At 39.6% G+C, this 19527-nt stretch overlaps 2 protein-coding genes and 1 long non-coding RNA gene across 6 annotated transcripts in view; 2 read left to right on the forward strand and 1 right to left on the reverse strand.

Annotated features, from left to right (window-relative positions):
- LOC110520014 (ORM1-like protein 1) overlaps positions 1-7207 on the forward strand; it is a 20103-nt gene extending 12896 nt beyond the window's left edge. The window contains exons 1-4 of one of the 4 annotated variants that reach the window (XM_021596971.3): positions 483-633; positions 1806-1986; positions 2915-3066; positions 3375-7207. In XM_021596971.3, the coding sequence (XP_021452646.1) occupies positions 1813-1986; positions 2915-3066; positions 3375-3510 (462 nt within the window). In that variant the 5' untranslated portion in view covers positions 483-633; positions 1806-1812 and the 3' untranslated portion in view covers positions 3511-7207. Of the gene's footprint in view, positions 1-482; positions 634-946; positions 1115-1805; positions 1987-2914; positions 3067-3374 lie in introns of those variants that run through there. The other 3 variants (XM_021596972.3, XM_090229596.1, XM_090229597.1) reach the window with 3 other exon arrangements.
- Positions 7208-7295: 88 nt separating this feature from the next.
- On the reverse strand, positions 7296-10103 carry LOC110520013 (adenosine deaminase tRNA specific 3). The gene has a single exon (XM_036974223.2). It carries the CDS (start codon positions 8613-8615, stop codon positions 7521-7523), a length of 1095 nt encoding a protein of 364 aa, XP_036830118.2. The 5' UTR covers positions 8616-10103; the 3' UTR covers positions 7296-7520.
- A 6589-nt stretch (positions 10104-16692) lies between these two features.
- LOC149984617 (uncharacterized) lies at positions 16693-19516 on the forward strand. Its single transcript, XR_016494720.1, has 2 exons — positions 16693-16733; positions 19364-19516. It is a non-coding gene; the product is annotated as an uncharacterized LOC149984617 (long non-coding RNA).
- Positions 19517-19527: the final 11 nt, after the last annotated feature.

Below are 19527 nucleotides of genomic sequence, written 5' to 3' on the forward strand. Positions count from 1 at the left end.
TCCAGTGTGTCTCCTATCTGAAGGATGTGAGAAGAGTTGAAGGAGCAAGTGGCGTTGAAGATGCAGTGGTAATTGGGGCTGCACCAGTGAAAGTTTATCTGCAATCAAGGGATCCTGATATATTACATGTGGAAAAAGGTGGACTTTGTAGCATTCATTGCAATTGTCATGAACTGCATAGCGCAAACAAAGATATCAGGAAAAAAATTAATAATTGTGAGCGCAGCTGAACGCTTTTTGGGACTCAGTGAGTTTACAGCAGAGGTATTGCAATAAATCCTGTCAAAGGAGGATCCGCCCTCACATGCCTCTGAGCCTTTGTAGGGATGTGACTTGAATTGGAATGTGACTGAAGGAGTGTGATGTTTTTATTTTTTTATTTTCTACAATAGATTTTTTTCAACAATAGATGTTTTCCTATAGTTTACCACCCATACAGTAGGTGGCGACATGCACCTCTAACGAATTTTGGTGGACCGCCATAATACCATAGAAGAAGAACTGCGCCAAAGTTAGCTAGATAGCTCACTAGTCGCTAGCGGACAGGTTCAGTCAACAACAGCACGTTTGATTAGGGGAGACTGGCCTTCTGCACTGCCACGTTTAAAAACAGATTCATAACAAGGTACTCCAGTAAGTATATTGCCATATCTATGTGTTGACTGTTCAAGCATTTGATAACACTAGCTATTGGTATGCAAATGTTGTCACCTAACTATCTAACGTTACAGTAACTAGATATTCCTAGATTGTCACAAATGGCTAGCTAGCAAGTTAGCTATTCAACTAGTGTTTCAAGCATACTTGACTTACTAACATTAGCTGGAGTTTGGCTGAATCATTAATAGCTGGGACTTATACAAATGTGAACATAATGCAAAGTAAGCTAACTAACTAGCTAGCTAGAAATATGATAAATGAATGTCAATGAATTACAAGGCATCTCACTTAGCATAGGTAACTAGCAAGCCCAATTTTAAGAGCAGGGTTCATGTTGAATTCACCTTTTTTTAAGAATCACACTTGTCTATGGAAAGTTGTAGTTAACTTCTGATCACACAGGCTTGGCTCGGGAAAGTTGTTTTAATGTTGACGCTGCTGTCTGCTACCTGAGGTTAGTGAGTTGCTTTTCGTGCCTTGATCTTTTCTGTCTCAAACGAAGTTCGCAAGTGTTGCCTAATATTGCTGCTGCACTTTTCTGAGCCTCCGTGCAGCTACTTATGAATGCATTCCCTTCTTAGGACAGTTGCACGTGAATAGCTTGGTTTCCCATTATAGGCTTGAAAACGAACATGCCACACGCTTTCACGAAACGGCTGAGATACAAGCTAACCAGCAAAGGAGTTACATAAACATGCATTACTTGCCCACAGGCGTATTTATTTTCCCAGCATTATCAAGAGCTTGAGAAATCTTAGACTGTATGACGCAACCTCGAACTTTCAATCTCATGCCAAGCAATTGGTCTGAAAAGCAACTCGTAAGACAAGTGAAGTCCAAATCGGTTACCCATGTCATGTTGTGAAAAGCTTTCTTTGATTTGCCTGTAAACAGCGGTAGGTATTGTTGTGCAAGAAAGGTGAAAGTGTACTACATAAGCAGATCATGTTCATAATATTTGAATAATAATTTCTTGTACCTCCAGGCTATGACCGTTTTGTGTATTGCAATGCAGCAAGTAATTATTTTATAGTCCTGAAGCAAATGTCTCCCTGTTGGGGTTAATTTTGAATGACTCGTTGTTGTGTTATGTTTTTCAAAGGACTAATGCATGTTCATCAATAACATAATCCACTTGTTCACAGAAACAAAATGAATGTTGGTGTAGCCCACAGTGAGGTGAACCCCAACACTCGGGTCATGAACAGTCGAGGGATCTGGCTGACCTATGCCCTCGGTGTTGGAATGCTTCACATTGTGCTCTTGAGCATACCCTTCTTCGGTGTACCTGTGGTGTGGACTCTCACAAATGTTATACACAATTTTGTAAGTAATTTTTCTTCTCATGAATACATTTGTGTTGACCCCATTTTGAGTGCTTTTATCACCTATTAATACTTGGGACAATATCGGTATTGCAATTAAAACATGAAAAATACCAAATTTTGGTCCTTTTTAAAAATGTATGTAAAATATTGTGTGCTATGGCTTGGAAAATAAATGAAATGTGACTCTGGATGACACTGTTTGTTTCCAACATTAGGGCTGTTTTCCTAAAGAAGTTCAATCTGTTTTGTTTCCTTGCCACAATACTAACTAACGAGTGTTGCGGTATTGTCCCAGCCCTAATTATTCTAATGTATTTATAATGGATCCCCATTAGTTGCTGCCTTCCTGGGGTCCTGCAAAATCTAAGGAATGACCTCATGTCCACAGTGCCAGGTGTTGTAAAGAAACTAAGTGAATACCCAGAACATACTAACTCCCATTGTCCCACTTGTGAGAAAGTAGTTTAAGTATCAGTCCTGTGTTGTGGTAATTATGACATGCTTTGGTCAGCAGTTTTCACACGCGCTCAGCTTCTTATCATAGATACAGTTCAGGTTCTATCGCAGCTCTGTCTTTTAAATGTGTACATTTAAGTCATTTAGCAGATGCTCTTATCCAGAACGATTTAGTCGTTAGTGCATACTTTTCATACTTTTTTCCCTTCTTCTCCGTACTGGTCCCCCATAACCCTGGCGCTGCAAGTGCCTTGCTCTACCAACTGAGCCACACGGGACCATGGAAGGATGAATTCTCTTTTCTTGAAAGAAAAAGACACGTAACCGAAAAGACACATAGCTGTGCTGCAACAGCTACCCTCAGTCCCTGGCACACCATTTGCTACTTTAAAATGTGTTTGTCTTGTCTTAGTGGACTGTCACTCACCATTGAGACTTGGACTCATTCCCTGTATGTCTGTGTCTTCCAGGGGATGTATGTCTTCATGCATGCAGTGAAAGGCACTCCGTTTGAGACCCCAGACCAAGGCAAAGCCCGGCTCCTGACACATTGGGAACAGTTGGACTACGGCGTGCAGTTCACATCATCCAGAAAATTCTTCACTATCTCCCCAATCATTTTGTACGTAGCCTTCCGTCATTTAGAACAAGAGGTTACATTTTTGTACATTTAGCTTTAGATACCCACTTAGCATCCAGTGCAAAAGTAATTGTAAACTGTATGGGGCGGTTTCCTGAACACAGATTAAGCCCAAGTATTGGACTGCAAAGCACTTAAATGGAGGTCTTCCATTGAGATTGTGTTTTAGTCCCGGACTAGGCTTCATTTGTGACTGGGAAAACGGCCCTATAAATGCTCATTGTTGACCATGTTGCAGATATCTTTTAATTGACACATTTGCTAACTTTTTTTTTTTTTTATCCCCCTAGATATTTTCTTGCAAGCTTCTACACAAAGTACGACACAACACACTTTGTCATAAACACTGCGTCCCTTTTGAGCGTGCTGATCCCCAAATTGCCACAACTACATGGAGTCCGAATCTTTGGCATCAACAAGTATTAATCTGAGTGTTAAGAGGGTCAGTGGTGTGTGTGACCAACTCTCAAAGGAGCTCTTGCCTCATAGCAAGAAGAATAGTTAACCCTATGTACTCTGTACCACTGGAGTGTGTACTAAGCAGTTTTGTACAGTACGTGCAATTATCACTCATTGTTTAGATACGTCAGGTTAAACTGTAGTGGGAGAATGAGAGAGAATGCCATGTGCATTACTAACTTAAGTAAATATTTAATGTTGTATTTTTTTGATCTGCATAGACCTGGGCTGGCCCAGGGTTCAAACGTGGGCCTTTTTTTTGTTCTGTTCTGTTTTTTTGTTATTTGCCCTCACTTCACACAGTGGCACGGACTGCGTTCCTTGTCACAATGTATTTTTCTGTTCTTAACCGGAAACCTTAAAAATACCAGATGTATTTTTAAAGATGATTTCTTCATAAAAGTAGGGGCCTATGGTTCATTGTTTGACACACACTTAAGATTGACACACTTCTAAAAATGATTACTGGAAGAAAAAAAATGGGGCCTTAGAACCGTTGCGTAAATTTTACACTAAATCTGCATGCGCCATTTCTAAAGTCTGTGCACGCACAAATATTGAGATTTATAAACTTGGCACGCGCCAATCATACGCATGTTTCCCCTTAGAAATCAGACCTGTCGTAAAACTGCGTGCGTGAACAAGCATTATAACTTCGCCTGAAAAACGCCCCATCGTTCACCTTTTATGGTGACAATAGTGCCCTTACTTACTTTGGAAGTATTGGAATTAGGCCAAGACCATATCTGGAAATGGCGAATGTGATCAAATGTTTTTGGAGGTGATGGCAGAATGTTTTATTTTGCAGTGACAGGCTACCGCAACTATCTGACCGTTTCTGGAAGACAAATATTTGCTAATTGTGGTGGACCTGTAAACAGATTTGAATTAATTCAATCATGTTTGGCATTTTACTTTTTCCCCTAATCTAAATATGGTGCACTGCCCCCGAGTTCTGAAACCGACTCCTTGAAATAGAAATAAGCTAGTAGGCCTAATTAGTGGTAGCTGACACACACTTCAATGCAAAATATCAACCTGTCTGCTCACCTGTTTAAATTCAGCTGTATGTTATAAACCACGCTCCCTTTTGGATGAATAGAGCAAAAAACTTGAAATTATACTTGCCTATATTAATAGGCCCAATTAAATGAGATGCGCGTTGGTAATTTGTTGTATGGCTACTTCAGGAAAATGAACTCATGGCCAGAAAAGGTGAGCAATTTAATTTGCAATAGTTGTGTATAAATGCAATGTTTGTCTCGGAATTTGACATTAGTGTTCAAACGTGTCTCACAAACGTCAACGGGAAGAGGTGAACCCTCTGCTCTTCCGTTAACCTGCACTTAAGAGCAGATCACAGAGCAAAATACTTAGAGTAGCTTATCTATTTACTACTGTGAAGTGGGTCCAATTAAATGAGAGATGGGATGAATGGTAGCCTATCCTAACTTGTATGAAACCATCAGTCAGAAAAGGTGAGGAATTTATTCTACAATGGTCATGTAATTGAGGTAAAGAATAAATCTATTTCTATAATTATTTTTAGATCAAATAAAGGGATTTTTGCTCTTCTCACTAATGGTAAATGATTGCATCTTATTATATTTAGCTAGGACTACCTGTTTTTTTGTGTTTAAAAAACACAACCTTTTTTGTTATGAGTGCCCACTACTAGGCTACTTCTGCCTTCTTACAATGCAATACTGAAACCACTAGAAACTGTGCGTACGCATGGTCTAAAGCAGCAGTGGTGAACTAATTGTGCCCCGGGGTCAGCATTCGGTTTTCAACGAGTTCCAGAGGGCCACACTGAAAAATGTTATATTGATCCTTGCCATCAAAATTAGCACACAAAAAGTCCTATATTCATTGTTTTTGGCATTTTCAATGCTCCCTGACTGTCTTGAGCTGGACAGTCAAACTATATAAATATAGGTTCATTATAATTTAAATTTTAAAGTATATTGAGTTGTTTTTACTGGGACCACCTTTGTGGGCTGTATGTTTGACACCCCTGGTCTAAAGTTTGCGGGAGGATAAGCACATCAAGTTACATTTTTATTAACGCCAACTTGTGTGAATACTGGCACATGCATGTTTTGGGCATATTTTGTGTGTATGTGACATTTGAGGCCCCTGAACAATATGAAATACTAATTTAGCATGATTTCCTTTGTACATTAATAATTTATCCTTGTTACTCAATCATATAGGGCAGGCATTTTTGCAGTGTATATAGCTTGTCTGTATAGGTTCATGTCTTATGTGAAGATCAGATGATTTGTCATAAGATGTTAAGTGTTGTCAGATAATTGTTTACTGAGACAGGTCTATGGTATGGCTATGTACCTACACATGACTGCCAAAATAATAAATGAGGGATGTAAAGTATATTGAAAGTGGGTGCTTCTGTGCAGCTGTGGTTCCGGAGTTAATTAAGCAATTAAAATCTCATCATGATTAGGGTCATATAAAATGCCCAGTTTCCCATTATTTCAGCTACCATGGCTAGAAGAGATCGGTGACTTTAAAGAGGGGTCTCAAAGGAGCATAGGTGGTTTAAAGTGTGTGTCACCAGCTCTCAACTCAATTGAACACTTCTGGGAGAGTCTGGAGTGGTGCCTGAGACAGCATTTTCCACCATCAAAACACCAAATGGTGGAATATCTCAGGAAGAATGGTGCCGCGTCTCAATCCTCATGGTGATGTTAAATATTAGTGATGACGATATTACTGTGCAATGTAGATGTTTTGTTTTCACCTGAGATTGCATAACGACTTGTATGTTGATGTAGTGTCCATCGGTTATGAATGTTTCAACCTGTGTTGAAGTTGTGCTTTTATGTCAGTTCCTGGCTTCAAAGGGCACCAAAAACAACACTAAACATGAGTTTTGGCGATTCTGCTGCCACAGAAACAGACCCTGGGTCTGTTCTAATGTGTCTAATCTCGGTTAACCCAGAGGTAAAACATCATATAGTTTGGGCAACTGATCGTCACACGGGAGAGTATAACACAACAAATTCAGTTCCTGTGATTTTACTAACAGATCTCAGTTTATTTTAGTACTGTGTATGGCAACTCCGGTAGCTAACAGAAATTGTTAAACGAAACACTTCGCCAAACAACCAGCATGTTTTTCAAATTTCCAAGGAAAGATTCCAGTGGTCATGTGAATTTCATCTGCTCCGATTGGATGAAACAGGCCGCACTGCCGTATGGGATGAGTAGTTTGTTTGCCCCCTAACTGGTATGTAGTCTTGTACCCTTAACTTTTCTTTCATATCACTTTGTTACAATTTCTAGTCTTTTGGATGAATGGTTCACCCTGGAGATTTTTGTACCTATTCCATTTGACAAGCATTTTGTTGAAATTTGCATGCTAAAAACAAGTGGGTGTGTCAGTTCCGGAACCATAACTGTGGAAAGAGCGGCATGGTGGCACAACGCCCTTTTAAGACACTTTATGTTGGTGTTTCCTTTTATTTTGTCAGTTGCCTGTATATTCATGTAGATGTACTTGTTTAGGATATGAATATCTCCTGGAGGCTACTATTAAGACAACCAAACAAAAACAGGACTACCTATGTCTTATCCACGGTATTCTTGGAGCTTTGTCAGCCCTTGTACCTAACATCATTAAAACATTTATGCCCCGAAAGCAGCATGTATGTCTTAACTGGATGAAATCTCATGGGAAATGGATGGGAACCATATTGACGATAAGCAATAAAACAGGTTGTGAATGCTTGATGTCACAGTGGCCAAAACTTTATTGCATTGAATTTTACACAGTAACAAAGTAAAATATTAAAATGTGTTTATGTAATTCAAAATCTTCCAGAAGTAAAATGTTACTTATGTAATTCACACGTTGATCTAGTCTCGTTCATCAACCGTGTGTGCCTAGTAGTCTGACACGAGATTAATCCATTTATAATGGTCTAGCGTTCCTGTAACAATTATGTGAACCTTTAAGAATTCATTTTGATATAGTGTATAGGCCTGTTAAGGTCTTCACACTGTTGGTCCAAGACTCCTTTGAAAACTTCAAAGCGGTGATTCAGATCTTTTTGAGCGTGGATTTTATATTTAGTCCCAAATGCCCCATCGGTAGAGGCTGTCCCATAGAAGACTCTGCCTATCCTAGAATGGACTAGCGCCATGGCACACATAACACAAGGCTCTCGAGTAACATACAGGTCGTACCCGGTGCAGATGTATGGCTCAACTCTCTTCTCTGCACTGTCCCCTTCCTGCACGACCCCACAGGTAGTCATGTTGGTGGCACCCTGTTTTTGAGAGGGTGAGGAATAGGGCAAAACAGACTGGCAGGCGGGGTACTTGTCATAGGTGTAGGCCCCACCCCCCTGCCCACGTGCCACAAGGTCAATGCAGACCATGATGGCGTGATGAAGTGGGTGACCGCCTTGCTGGCAGTCATGTCCCACAGCGAGGATCCTCTCTGCCTCTGGGTCAACGACTGCAGCCCCCACAGCCTTCATGCCACTCTCCTGTCCCGCTCTGGCTGCAGCCACAGCAGCCATCATGTACTCCTGCATCTTTGATTTCTGAGAGGAGGTAAACAGCTGGCCCCTCAGGGCCACAGTCACCTGTTTGTCCTCATGAAAGGAGGTGGGCCAGTGTTTGCTGGCCTGCTCAAACTGCGGTCTGGTCAAAGGAGGGCATGCTGGTATCTTGACCAGGAAAGGGTATCCTAGACCTTCACAGTTTAATCTACCGGATGATGACAGATCAGATATGTGCAGCTCCTTACTGCGGTCAATGACTGGTGCATCACTGGCAAGGCATACAATGACCTCCAGAGGGTGAGGGCTGCCCTTATCCTTGCATGACCGTACTCTCTTGATGTGCTGAAGTCCAGGTAATGGGTATACTTTGGCCAACTCCTTGATCAAACGAGAGGTTTCTTTCCTGTTGATGATGGGAACTGCAAAGGCCTCGATTAGCTCAATGTCTTGTGACTGCTCGTTGGACAGCACAGGGTAAGCAACCCAGGAGTCGATGTCACACTCATATTCTTTTCTGCGTTTGGGTTGTGGCTCCATTTCAAAGCACCTCTGTTAAAAATCAGGATGAAACACAACTCGGATACAGACCAAATGTTTACAAGAAGATAAACATTGGATGTAGTGGCGCAGAGATGTAATGTTGTTTCAGAGCATGCGAAAAAAAATACTGTCAGTGTATACTTAACATTACCGATTGATTAATTAAAATGACCTTGTTGACCAGCTTTGATTAGAAGTGTGAAACGTGACAGATTTCAGATACGTGGAGCTAGCTCTCCGTTTCCATCCATGCTTGTTGATGTCCGACTGCATATAATATCCCCCTGAAACAAAGGCTATCACTCTTCATAGACACCCATAGATTTGATTCCTAGATTCATAAAATGCACTGATTTTAAATTAAAACAATCCCTTTGATATCGGAAAAACCTTTTAACATTTTCTTAATATTTCTCAAATCATAAAAATGAAACCACCTAACGTTAGATTAGTGTTATGTGTGGTTTCATGGAGGAATTGTTTTCATGTGACACAAAGCTCCTCTTAAGTATAAAAAGTACACGATCGTAGCAGGTTAGGAGAAGTGGGTTAAGGTTAATAAAAAGGGTTAGGGTTAGCTTAAATACATTGATTTGACAAAAGCTGGATACCGTCTAGCCATGACCAAAGTACACGGGACGTCACTAGCTTCTATGAAGGGGTCGGCGTCCGGTCTAGAAGCGAAAAGGGTGACCTTTCCTGTTACTGGAATAATAATAGGATAATTTATTTCGGCATGTCAATGCAAAGTCGTGACAAAAATAGAAAGGAAGAAGTTAGCCGTTCTATTGCTAATCAACAAGAGAGAAACATGCTTATAGACAACTGCCATAACTACGCTTGGCCTATGGATAATATCATGCTTTCGAATGCTGTTGAAGATGACGAATTCCCCTCTTTACAGGTTACTCCGTGCAAACCTCCACCCTCCGAAAAACCCAACATGAACTCTGACATCGTAGCTACCCTCTCCTTACTCCTCAACTCCAGGTCTGACGCCATTGAGAAAATGGTAGGCGCGAACACCATGGTTATCGAAGGCTTGAAAAAGACTGTGGGGTTTGCATGCGGTGAAATCAAGGATGTGAAAACGAGAGTGGCTAAAGTGGAAAAGAATAACAATGTACCATAGACGTCTCACTGATCTGGAACAATACACAAGAAGATGGAACCTGAGACTCTACGGCTTGTCAGAGGTGGAGAATGAAGATGTGCGAGGAGAGGCTATCCGCATCTGCCAAGACGTTATGCCTGCAGAGAAGAACAAAGTTGGTGATACCATCGACGTTGTGCATCGCCTCGGCTGCATCGCCTCGGCAAGAAGCAACAGCAAAACGATTCAAGAACAATGGGTATCATCATCCTCTTCACTGCCAGATTCTACAGGGATGCTGTCTGGAAAGCTGGTATGGTATGCGTTTCGCCGAGCATCTCAGCCCGGAGGACATAGAAAGAAGGAACAAGTTGTGGCCAACGATCAAGGGAAAGGCTGCTTACTTCGTCGGAGGACGAGGCTTCATCAACGGTTCAGAAATCCATATTCCTCCCTAAAATCTCACCAGAAGGAACAGGTTGATGGTTTCAGCCATGGTATTCTCATTTTCCTTATGTTGTTTACCTAACAAGCATCAGGTGACTATTTTTCAGGAATACTCAGGTACTTCAATTTATTAGTTTGTTCTTGTATGACCAGAAGACCTATTTTGTTTACAAACTTACGAAGAAGATTGAAAGTTGTATTTATTTTTGATGTATACAGTAACTAAGATACTGTTTTAAAGGGCATACAGGTCTGCTCTGACTTTACACGGTTATTGTTTTATTTAGTTATTAATACTAATTTCCAAAAAAAGGTCTTAGGAACGTGTATATGTAAAACATATTTTATGATCAGTTTTCATATGCACTTAAAATAGTAGGTACCCTTTTTTTTAATTATTAATTTGTATTTTATTGATCAGAGTAGTTCCTGATTACGCTAAAGAGGGTTTTTAGTCTATCTTACCACAAGAACCCTAGGTCTGGTCTTGAACATAGTTTTCAGTTGAGTTGAATTTCAAAGCCGGATAACGTCCAGCTCAAAGTTTATGGAATAAGCTATTTTCACTTTAAATGGACTTAAATGGTGCAGATCTCGGTTCCTTATCATTTACGTTCACTGCTCCTACGTCTTTGACTCATCCTACTACAGTTTATACTTTATATAATCTTTGTTGCTTTGTCTTTGTCTATAGTTTCTCTTAATGCTAGGGGGTTACGAAACAATGTGAAGCGCAAGGCCTTATTTTTATTTGCTAAACAATTTCGAACAGATTTTTGCTTTTTTCAAGAGTCTCACTCAATTTTGGCTGATGCCAACTTCTGGAGGTCACAGTGGGGCAACGATATTTGGCTTTCCCGTGGATCTGAACGCTCTGCTGGTGTCACTACAATGAAAAATACCTTTGGTGGTAATATTCTACACTCGGAATGTGACCCCTTTGGTCACTTTATTTATCTTGTGATCAGTTACAATGACATTATGCTCATTACTGTAAACTTCTACGGGTACAACACCAAACATGAGAATGATGAGTTACTTGAATCTATAGAGAAACATATACTTCATTGGCTATCTAAATTTCCCAATTCGTTATTATTGATAGGAGGGGACTTTAATATTACTATAGATAATTGAAATGATAGATGGCCCCCAGGTAGGCCAACCAATCATAATTAGGGTTTAATACTTTTTATGGAAAAGTTTGATCTTCCTGATACATGGAGAGGTTTCTGGCTGACAGATCATTCACTTGGAGTAACAAAACAGGTTCCAGACAATCCAGAATAGATTTTTGGCTTATATCCAAATGTATTGATAGTGAGTGTGTTACTACAAATATTTGTACTACCTCCCTCACAGACCATAGGACCATTTACATTGATATCAAAATATTTACCCCTGATACTAACCTTGGTAGAGCATCCTACTGGAAGCTAAATAGCTCATTATTAAATAATGATATAGTTGAATTTGAGGTTAAAGATCTGCTCTCACACTTTTGGGAAAGGGCTTGTGAAGAAAAATCTTATTGCAAGAATTGGGTGCTCTTTAAATTTGAGGTCTCCAAATAGCTTATAAAATATGGTAGTATTCTTGCTAAGACCAGAAGAGCTGAGGAGGAAAAGGTGATCATTAAGGTAACTTCCCTTTCTCATAGGTCCCCAGCCAGCCTTTCGGGGGAGGAGAAGATGGAACTAATTGAGTTACAAAATAAACTGGATAATATACAGTGCCTTGCGAAAGTATTCGGCCCCCTTGAACTTTGCGACCTTTTGCCACATTTCAGGCTTCAAACATAAAGATATAAAACTGTATTTTTTTGTGAAGAATCAACAACAAGTGGGACACAATCATGAAGTGGAACGACATTTATTGGATATTTCAAACTTTTTTAACAAATCAAAAACTGAAAAATTGGGCGTGCAAAATTATTCAGCCCCTTTACTTTTAGTGCAGCAAACTCTCTCCAGAAGTTCAGTGAGGATCTCTGAATGATCCAATGTTGACCTAAATGACTAATGATGATAAATACAATCCACCTGTGTGTAATCAAGTCTCCGTATAAATGCACCTGCACTGTGATAGTCTCAGAGGTCCGTCAAAAGCGCAGAGAGCATCATGAAGAACAAGGAACACACCAGGCAGGTCCAAGATACTGTTGTGAAGAAGTTTAAAGCCAGATTTGGATACAAAAAGATTTCCCAAGCTTTAAACATCCCAAGGAGCACTGTGCAAGCGATAATATTGAAATGGAAGGAGTATGAGACCACTGCAAATCTACCAAGACCTGGCCGTCCCTCTAAACTTTCAGCTCATACAAGGAGAAGACTGATCAGAGATGCAGCCAAGAGGCCCATGATCACTCTGGATGAACTGCAGAGATCTACAGCTGAGGTGGGAGACTCTGTCCATAGGACAACAATCAGTCGTATATTGCACAAATCTGGCCTTTATGGAAGAGTGGCAAGAAGAAAGCCATTTCTTAAAGATATCCATAAAAAGTGTCGTTTAAAGTTTGCCACAAGCCACCTGGGAGACACACCAAACATGTGGAAGAAGGTGCTCTGGTCAGATGAAACCAAAAGTGAACTTTTTGGCAACAATGCAAAACGTTATGTTTGGCGTAAAAGCAACACAGCTGAACACACCATCCCCACTGTCAAACATGGTGGTGGCAGCATCATGGTTTGGGCCTGATTTTCTTCAGCAGGGACAGGGAAGATGGTTAAAATTGATGGGAAGATGGATGGAGCCAAATACAGGACCATTCTGGAAGAAAACCTGATGGAGTCTGCAAAAGACCTGAGACTGGGACGGAGATTTGTCTTCCAACAAGACAATGATCCAAAACATAAAGCAAAATCTGCAATGGAATGGTTCAAAAATAAACATTTCCAGGTGTTAGAATGGCCAAGTCAAAGTCCAGACCTGAATCCAATCGAGAATCTGTGGAAAGAACTGAAAACTGCTGTTCACAAATGCTCTCCATCCAACCTCACTGAGCTCGAGCTGTTTTGCAAGGAGGAATGGGAAAAAATGTCAGTCTCTCGATGTGCAAAACTGATAGAGACATACCCCAAGCGACTTACAGCTGTAATCGCAGCAAAAGGTGGCGCTACAAAGTATTAACTTAAGGGGGCTGAATAATTTTGCATGCCCAGTTTTTCAGTTTTTGATTTGTTAAAAAAGTTTGAAATATCCAATAAATGTCGTTCCACTTCATGATTGTGTCCCACTTGTTGTTGATTCTTCACAAAAAATACAGTTTTATATCTTTATGTTTGAAGCCTGAAATGTGGCAAAAGGTCGCAAAGTTCAAGGGGGCCGAATACTTTCGCAAGGCACTGTATATAGATTAAAAGCAGAAGGAGCCTTTGCTGAGGAGGACAAGGTGATCATTAAGGTAACTTCCCTTTCTCATAGGTCCCCAGCCAGCCTTTCGGGGGAGGAGAAGATGGAACTAATTGAGTTACAAAATAAACTGGATAATATATATAGATTAAAAGCAGAAGAAGCCTTTATTAGATATAGGAAAAAATGGATTGAGGAGGGAGAACAGAATTCATCCTATTTCTTTAGACTTGAGACATTTCACTCTAAAAATAACACTATCTAACACTATTAAACATTGATGGTGTTATTACAGATTACCAAAAATGAATCGCTAAATACTGTATCAATTTTTACAGAAAATTGTATAGCTCTACATACTGTCAGGAATCCACATATGTTTTTTAACTCACTGAATAATGTTCACTCTATCAGTGATAGAATCTAAACAGTGTGATGAACCCATCAAAGTTGAAGAGATTAGAGTCTTATCAAACATCTAAAGAACAATAAGTCACCAGGTGTTGATGGAATTACATCACAATTTTACAAATTATTTTCTGAACAAGTATCTCCCATCCTAGAGAGAGTATTAAAAACAATGTTCTCCCTCCTACAACGAGTCAGGGGTTAATAACACTGATACCTAAGCCTAAAAAAGAAGTGCTGCTCATCGATAACTGGCGTCCAATTAGTCTTCTTAATAATGACTATAAGATATTAACCTTACTACTTGCAAAAATAATTAAAGAAGTCCTGGATGCAATCATTGGTGAAACACAGTCTGGCTTCATGAGGAACAGACATATTTCTAACAATGTCAGACTAGTATTAGCCATACTTGACTACTGAGACCTAATAACTACTGAGTACTGAGACCTACTTTAAATAATACTTTTAAGATTAATTGGATAAAACAATTCCAAAGAATAAATAAAGGTAAAGGTAAAGGTAAAATTTAAAAAAGAAGACCCACTTCTATCTGGAATTTTATTCCTCATCATGTCTTCTTTACTTTTGGTGGCCTTAACTTCATGTTGTTTTGCAATTATAATATTGACAAAGTTCCAGTGAAACCTGCCGATGAAAAGCAGAAAGTTTTCTTGTCATGGTCCTTAATTTATAAACACAATTTTTCTCCACACAGATATTATATATGGAAAAATCGCAATATATTGTATAAAAATACTTCTGTGTTTTTAGAATATTGGTTCCAAAATAATATCCTATTGGTGAGCCAACTGGTAAATGCAGAGGGTCTTTTACTCAGTTATAAAGAATTCTTATCACTTTACAAGGTCCCTGTAACACCTAAAGATTTTGCAATTGTTTTAGATCCCATTCCCTCAGGTGTTGCTCTGTTATTCAGGAACGTGTCAAGACCTGACCCTCAGAGCCTACCTTCTATTGACCCTGTTGACTCATCAGTAGGGAAGATTTGTTTCTCTTTTGGTCCATTCAACAACAGAGCGATACGAACCTTGTTTCAGCAGGATGTTGTACCTTATGTCATTCCTTATTGGAATGGATTTATTGATAATATCTGTTGGGAAAAAGTTTGGATGTTGCCACACATATACCTACTTGTTAACAAAATTAAGGAAGTTTCCTTTAAAATTATTCATAAATATTATCCTGCCAACCACTATATGAAGAAGTTTAAAGAAAACAATCAACTCAAATTGCTCCTTTTGTAATGACCACCCAAGTGTTGCATCTTTTTTGGCATTGTATTCATGTAAGGAAACTGTGGCAAGACATCCATCTGTATATTTATAATTGAACACATTTATGAAGATTTTACACTATTGTGGTGAGATGTACTGCTTGGATTCTTTACCTACGATAGAAATAACCTGAAACATTTTTATGTAATTAATTTAATTATTATTTTGGCCAAGTTTCATGTACACAAATGTAAATTTACAAACAAAAAAAACACACATTTTCTTACCCTACAAAAAGAAATTGAACTGTATTTTAAGACAATTAAATACTCTACTAACAAAAAAGCTGTTAGAATTCTAAGTGTATGCATGTCCCTTAAGGTCCTTGTGTAATTGTAATGTGATATTGTACCCCCTAGCTCGATTGTCCATTGTATTTAATCTATATATACTTGTGTTCCCTCATGTACTTTCTGTATTGATTTGTTGTTAATAAATGTAAAATCCAGTCTAGAAGCATGTTTTCCACTGCTCCGATAGTTATGCTTTGGTTCTACAGTTTAACTGGAGCCTGACCCAGAAAGAACATTTCCATACACCGCCACATAGCGAAGTCAGATTTGAAAAATCCTAATAAGACACTTTAGTCATCACCTTTTGCGCACAAAACATCCATTGAATTATTCAAATAACTGTTGCTGAGGCCATTTATTTTATCACTCACAGCTGAAGCCAATGGCAGTGTCCGAGAGAACCAAAACGACTGAATGCGACTGCAGACGGATACAAATCACCTTACATCATAAATAACTACTAATTTATTATTTGTTGACCAGTCAGTCACAATTGACCCAATGTACATTGTGGTTTTGATCCTTTAGCCTGTTGATGCCAGGAGTTCCTCTGTAGGAACACCCTCCCCCCCGTTCAGCTCAAACGGTGGCGCATGGAACGCAAAAATATTCTTAAAAATATTTAACCTCCACACATTATTAAGTCCAATAGCTCAAATGAAAGATAAACACCTTGTTCATCTACCCAGCATGTCAGATTTTTAAAATGTTTTACGGCGAAAACACACCACACATTTATATTAGACCACCACCGAAACAAAGACAAGCGGCAGCCATTTTGTCCCAGAAAATATAAAATTATAAAAGCAGGATTAAAAAATAAATCGCTCACTAACCTTTTGAAAATCTTCATCAGATGACAGTGATAGGACATGTTACACAGTACATTTTTTTTTTTTCAATAATATGCCATATATATCCATAAATGTCCATTTACAGTGTACTCTTGTTCAGAAATTACTCAAAAATGCCCGCAGGAAACCTAGGTAGCTCGGCAAGATAACGTAAATAGACATCATAAACTTTGGCTAAATATACATGTTCTACGTTCATTAACATTTTATATTCATCCAATGTCTGATGTTTTTGGATGACATGATGACGTTGTTGCTTCCTGTGCGCACTGAATGCTAGTGTGGATGTGATGTCGGTCCATATAAATCCATATAAACCGGATGCAACCCGATATAGACAGTCCATGAATTGACAGACGCGAACGAACGTGAGTAAATTACCTTTAAAAAAATACACGGACATCTTGGAAGTAATCTCCAGTTCTTATTATACCTCAATGGCTTCTATAGCCACTAAGTCATATACCCCAGCCATTTCTACAATTTTATATTGTTAAAATTGGATTTTAACCTTAACCTTATACCTAACCTTACATTACGACCACAATGTGGCTATAGAAGCTAGTGGAAACCAGTACAAGTGTCAAGAGACAGAAGAGGAAGCGAGACATACTGTACCACTCCCTTGTTTTTTTCTGTATCTATGGGAAATTCTCATTTGGGCAAAAGACCGTATTCCGTCCTCTCTCCTCCATGACCCGGAATCCAGTAAGCTGGATTGTTTAATTTCATTAGTAGGCAAACGGAAGAGTGTTCTCCCCTCCTCCATATCCACGTTTGATCGAGGATACTTGTGTATCATACTGCGGAAGAGTTAAATCTGTCACACCCATTTTGAATCAGCTTTTGTTTTGTCAGAGGAGAAAAACATGCACATGTTTAAAACAATAAGTAGCATTTTGCTTTTATCTATAAAATGTATTGCACAACTAACTTAATTTGTTTTAATCACTTTACACATTTGTTTTGAAATCCACCCCTGTAAACGTCCTTTGCCTAATGATGCGTGAGTGGAGAAGGACCATCTAATTTCAAACAAGCACATTTCCTTCCACGTTCACTCTCCTTGATTACCTTTGACCTTTTTCAAAAGGGGGAGAGAGAGGACGGAGAGAAGACCCAGGAGTCGAGGAAATCTAATTGATAAAAGGCCAATGGCCTTTTCTCATTTGGGCCAAAGTCCGTCCTCCGCCCTCCTCCAAAAACCTCTCCTCCGTGACCCAGAAACCGGTATGTGGTCCCGGAGTGTCAATCCGTTAGTAGGCAAACGGAAGATGCTCATCCCCTCCTCGATAGCCTCCTTTTGGCGAGGAAGCACAAGTGTATCCTACCAGAGTCATTCATGGAAGAGTTTTGAAATCTACCACTGTTTTCTCGAAGGAGAAAAGCATGCTAACATTTAAAAACGTGTCCTTTTATATATAAAATGTAATGCACAACTATCTATATTTGTCTTTATAACTGTAATTTACTGATGATGCACGATTGGAGAATAGTCTCATTTCATTCAAGTGCATTTTTGTCTACTCCCTCTCCTTGCAGCCTCCCCTCAATTACCTTTGACCTATTTCAAAAGGAGGCCAGAGAGGATGCAGGAGTTAAGCAAATCTTTTTGAGAAAAGGCAAATTAACTAAGTATGCGTTTAGACAGGCATCCCAATTTGGATATTTTTTTTCCACTAATTGGTCTTTTGACCAATCACATCAGATCTTTTTCAGAGCTGATCTGATTGGGGGATAAAAATTAAATATCGGAATTGGGCTGCCTGTCTAAACGCAGCCAAAGTAGACCAGACCCAACTGCGATTGCATTGGTGTCTATGGGAGCCACAGAAACTGACCCTCTTTTTCCCTCAATGGTAAACGGCCTGAGTTCACTATCTTAAAAGTCGTGGAGCTCCATGCAAAAAACATTTCTCAGCATTGCAACTTCAGCTTTTGGTACAACGGTATTGTTGTCAGACTTCAACAATCAAGTTTTTAATACAGTACCTTTCAAAAATAGTCATGGTAGCTGGTACCCACTGGGCACAGATCAATTCAACGTCTATTCCACGTTGGTTCAACGTAATTGAATTGAAATGACGTGGAAACAATATTGATTCAACTAGTGTGTGTGTGTCCAGTGGGTAGCTACACTGCTTCCATTTCTGCTGAGAGGAAGAGGCGAAGCGAGAGGCTCAATTCAGCCAAAAATCTGTCTTCTCCAGCAGGTGGTGTGGAGTTGAGTTTTTCTATGGAGGTCAATGAGTGTCGAATTTGGTCAACCCATACATTTTTTGGCTATGTGCTACAATCCAAAGAGTGTTTAATTGCTACTTTGTAATTACTTTGCCACCATGGCCTATTTATTGCCTTGCCTCTCTCATCCTACCTCATTTGCACATGCTGTATATACATTTTTCTACTGTATTATTGATGGCATGTTTGTTTTACTCCATGTGTAACTCTGTGTCGTTGTATGTGTCGAACGGCTTTTCTTTATCTTGGCCAGGTCGCAGTTGCAAATGAGAACTTGTTCTCAACTAGCCTACCTGGTTAAATAAAAGTGAAATAAAAATGTAAAATTAAAATAGAGAGGAATAGGCAGGAGTTTGACAGTCCACGTGCCACTGTGGACAACGTCTCCCTTTGTCTCGGCGTAGAGACGAGTATCTTGTCAGTATTATCCATAATCTTAGATTTAGGGGATTTGCTATGGGTATGTATTTTGGCTAATGCAGGAACTACTGTTTTAGTGAAAAATGTTTGCATTTAAAAATTCATCTCCACAGGGTCCACCTATGTTTATACTCAAGCATTTGTGGAAATGTGCTTTTAGAGTAGCAATGAGTTCCAGGCTTGTTCATGGCATGTGACAGGTGCGGTTGTAGTGGATAAAAAAAAGGCTTAATCCTTGGAGAATCTCTTCATTCACACAAAGAGGTGGGTATAATTTTGTTAATTTGTTCATGTTCATCCAGCAGAAGTGATGGTCTGATTTTGTATTTCATTGTAGGACTAGACGGATTATTCCCACTGTTGCGCAGCGGCTCCACAGAGAGAACATATTGTAGGCCATGTTGTACAGGAGGCCATGGAGCGGTCTGCTGTAGCCACCACTGAAGCCGGGCCCTGAGTCTGGGGATAGGTCTTGACTTCAGCCTGTGCTGCACTGAAAGT

The sequence above is a fragment of the Oncorhynchus mykiss genome, chromosome 3 (genome assembly GCF_057628025.1).
Source record: "Oncorhynchus mykiss isolate SJ-2025 chromosome 3, ASM5762802v1, whole genome shotgun sequence".
Lineage (NCBI taxonomy): Eukaryota > Metazoa > Chordata > Actinopteri > Salmoniformes > Salmonidae > Oncorhynchus > Oncorhynchus mykiss.

What these genes read in the sequence shown, in the direction of transcription:
- LOC110520013 (XM_036974223.2), bottom strand. Translation starts at nt 8,615, where the DNA reads ATGGAGCCACAACCCAAACGCAGAAAAGAATATGAGTGTGACATCGAC.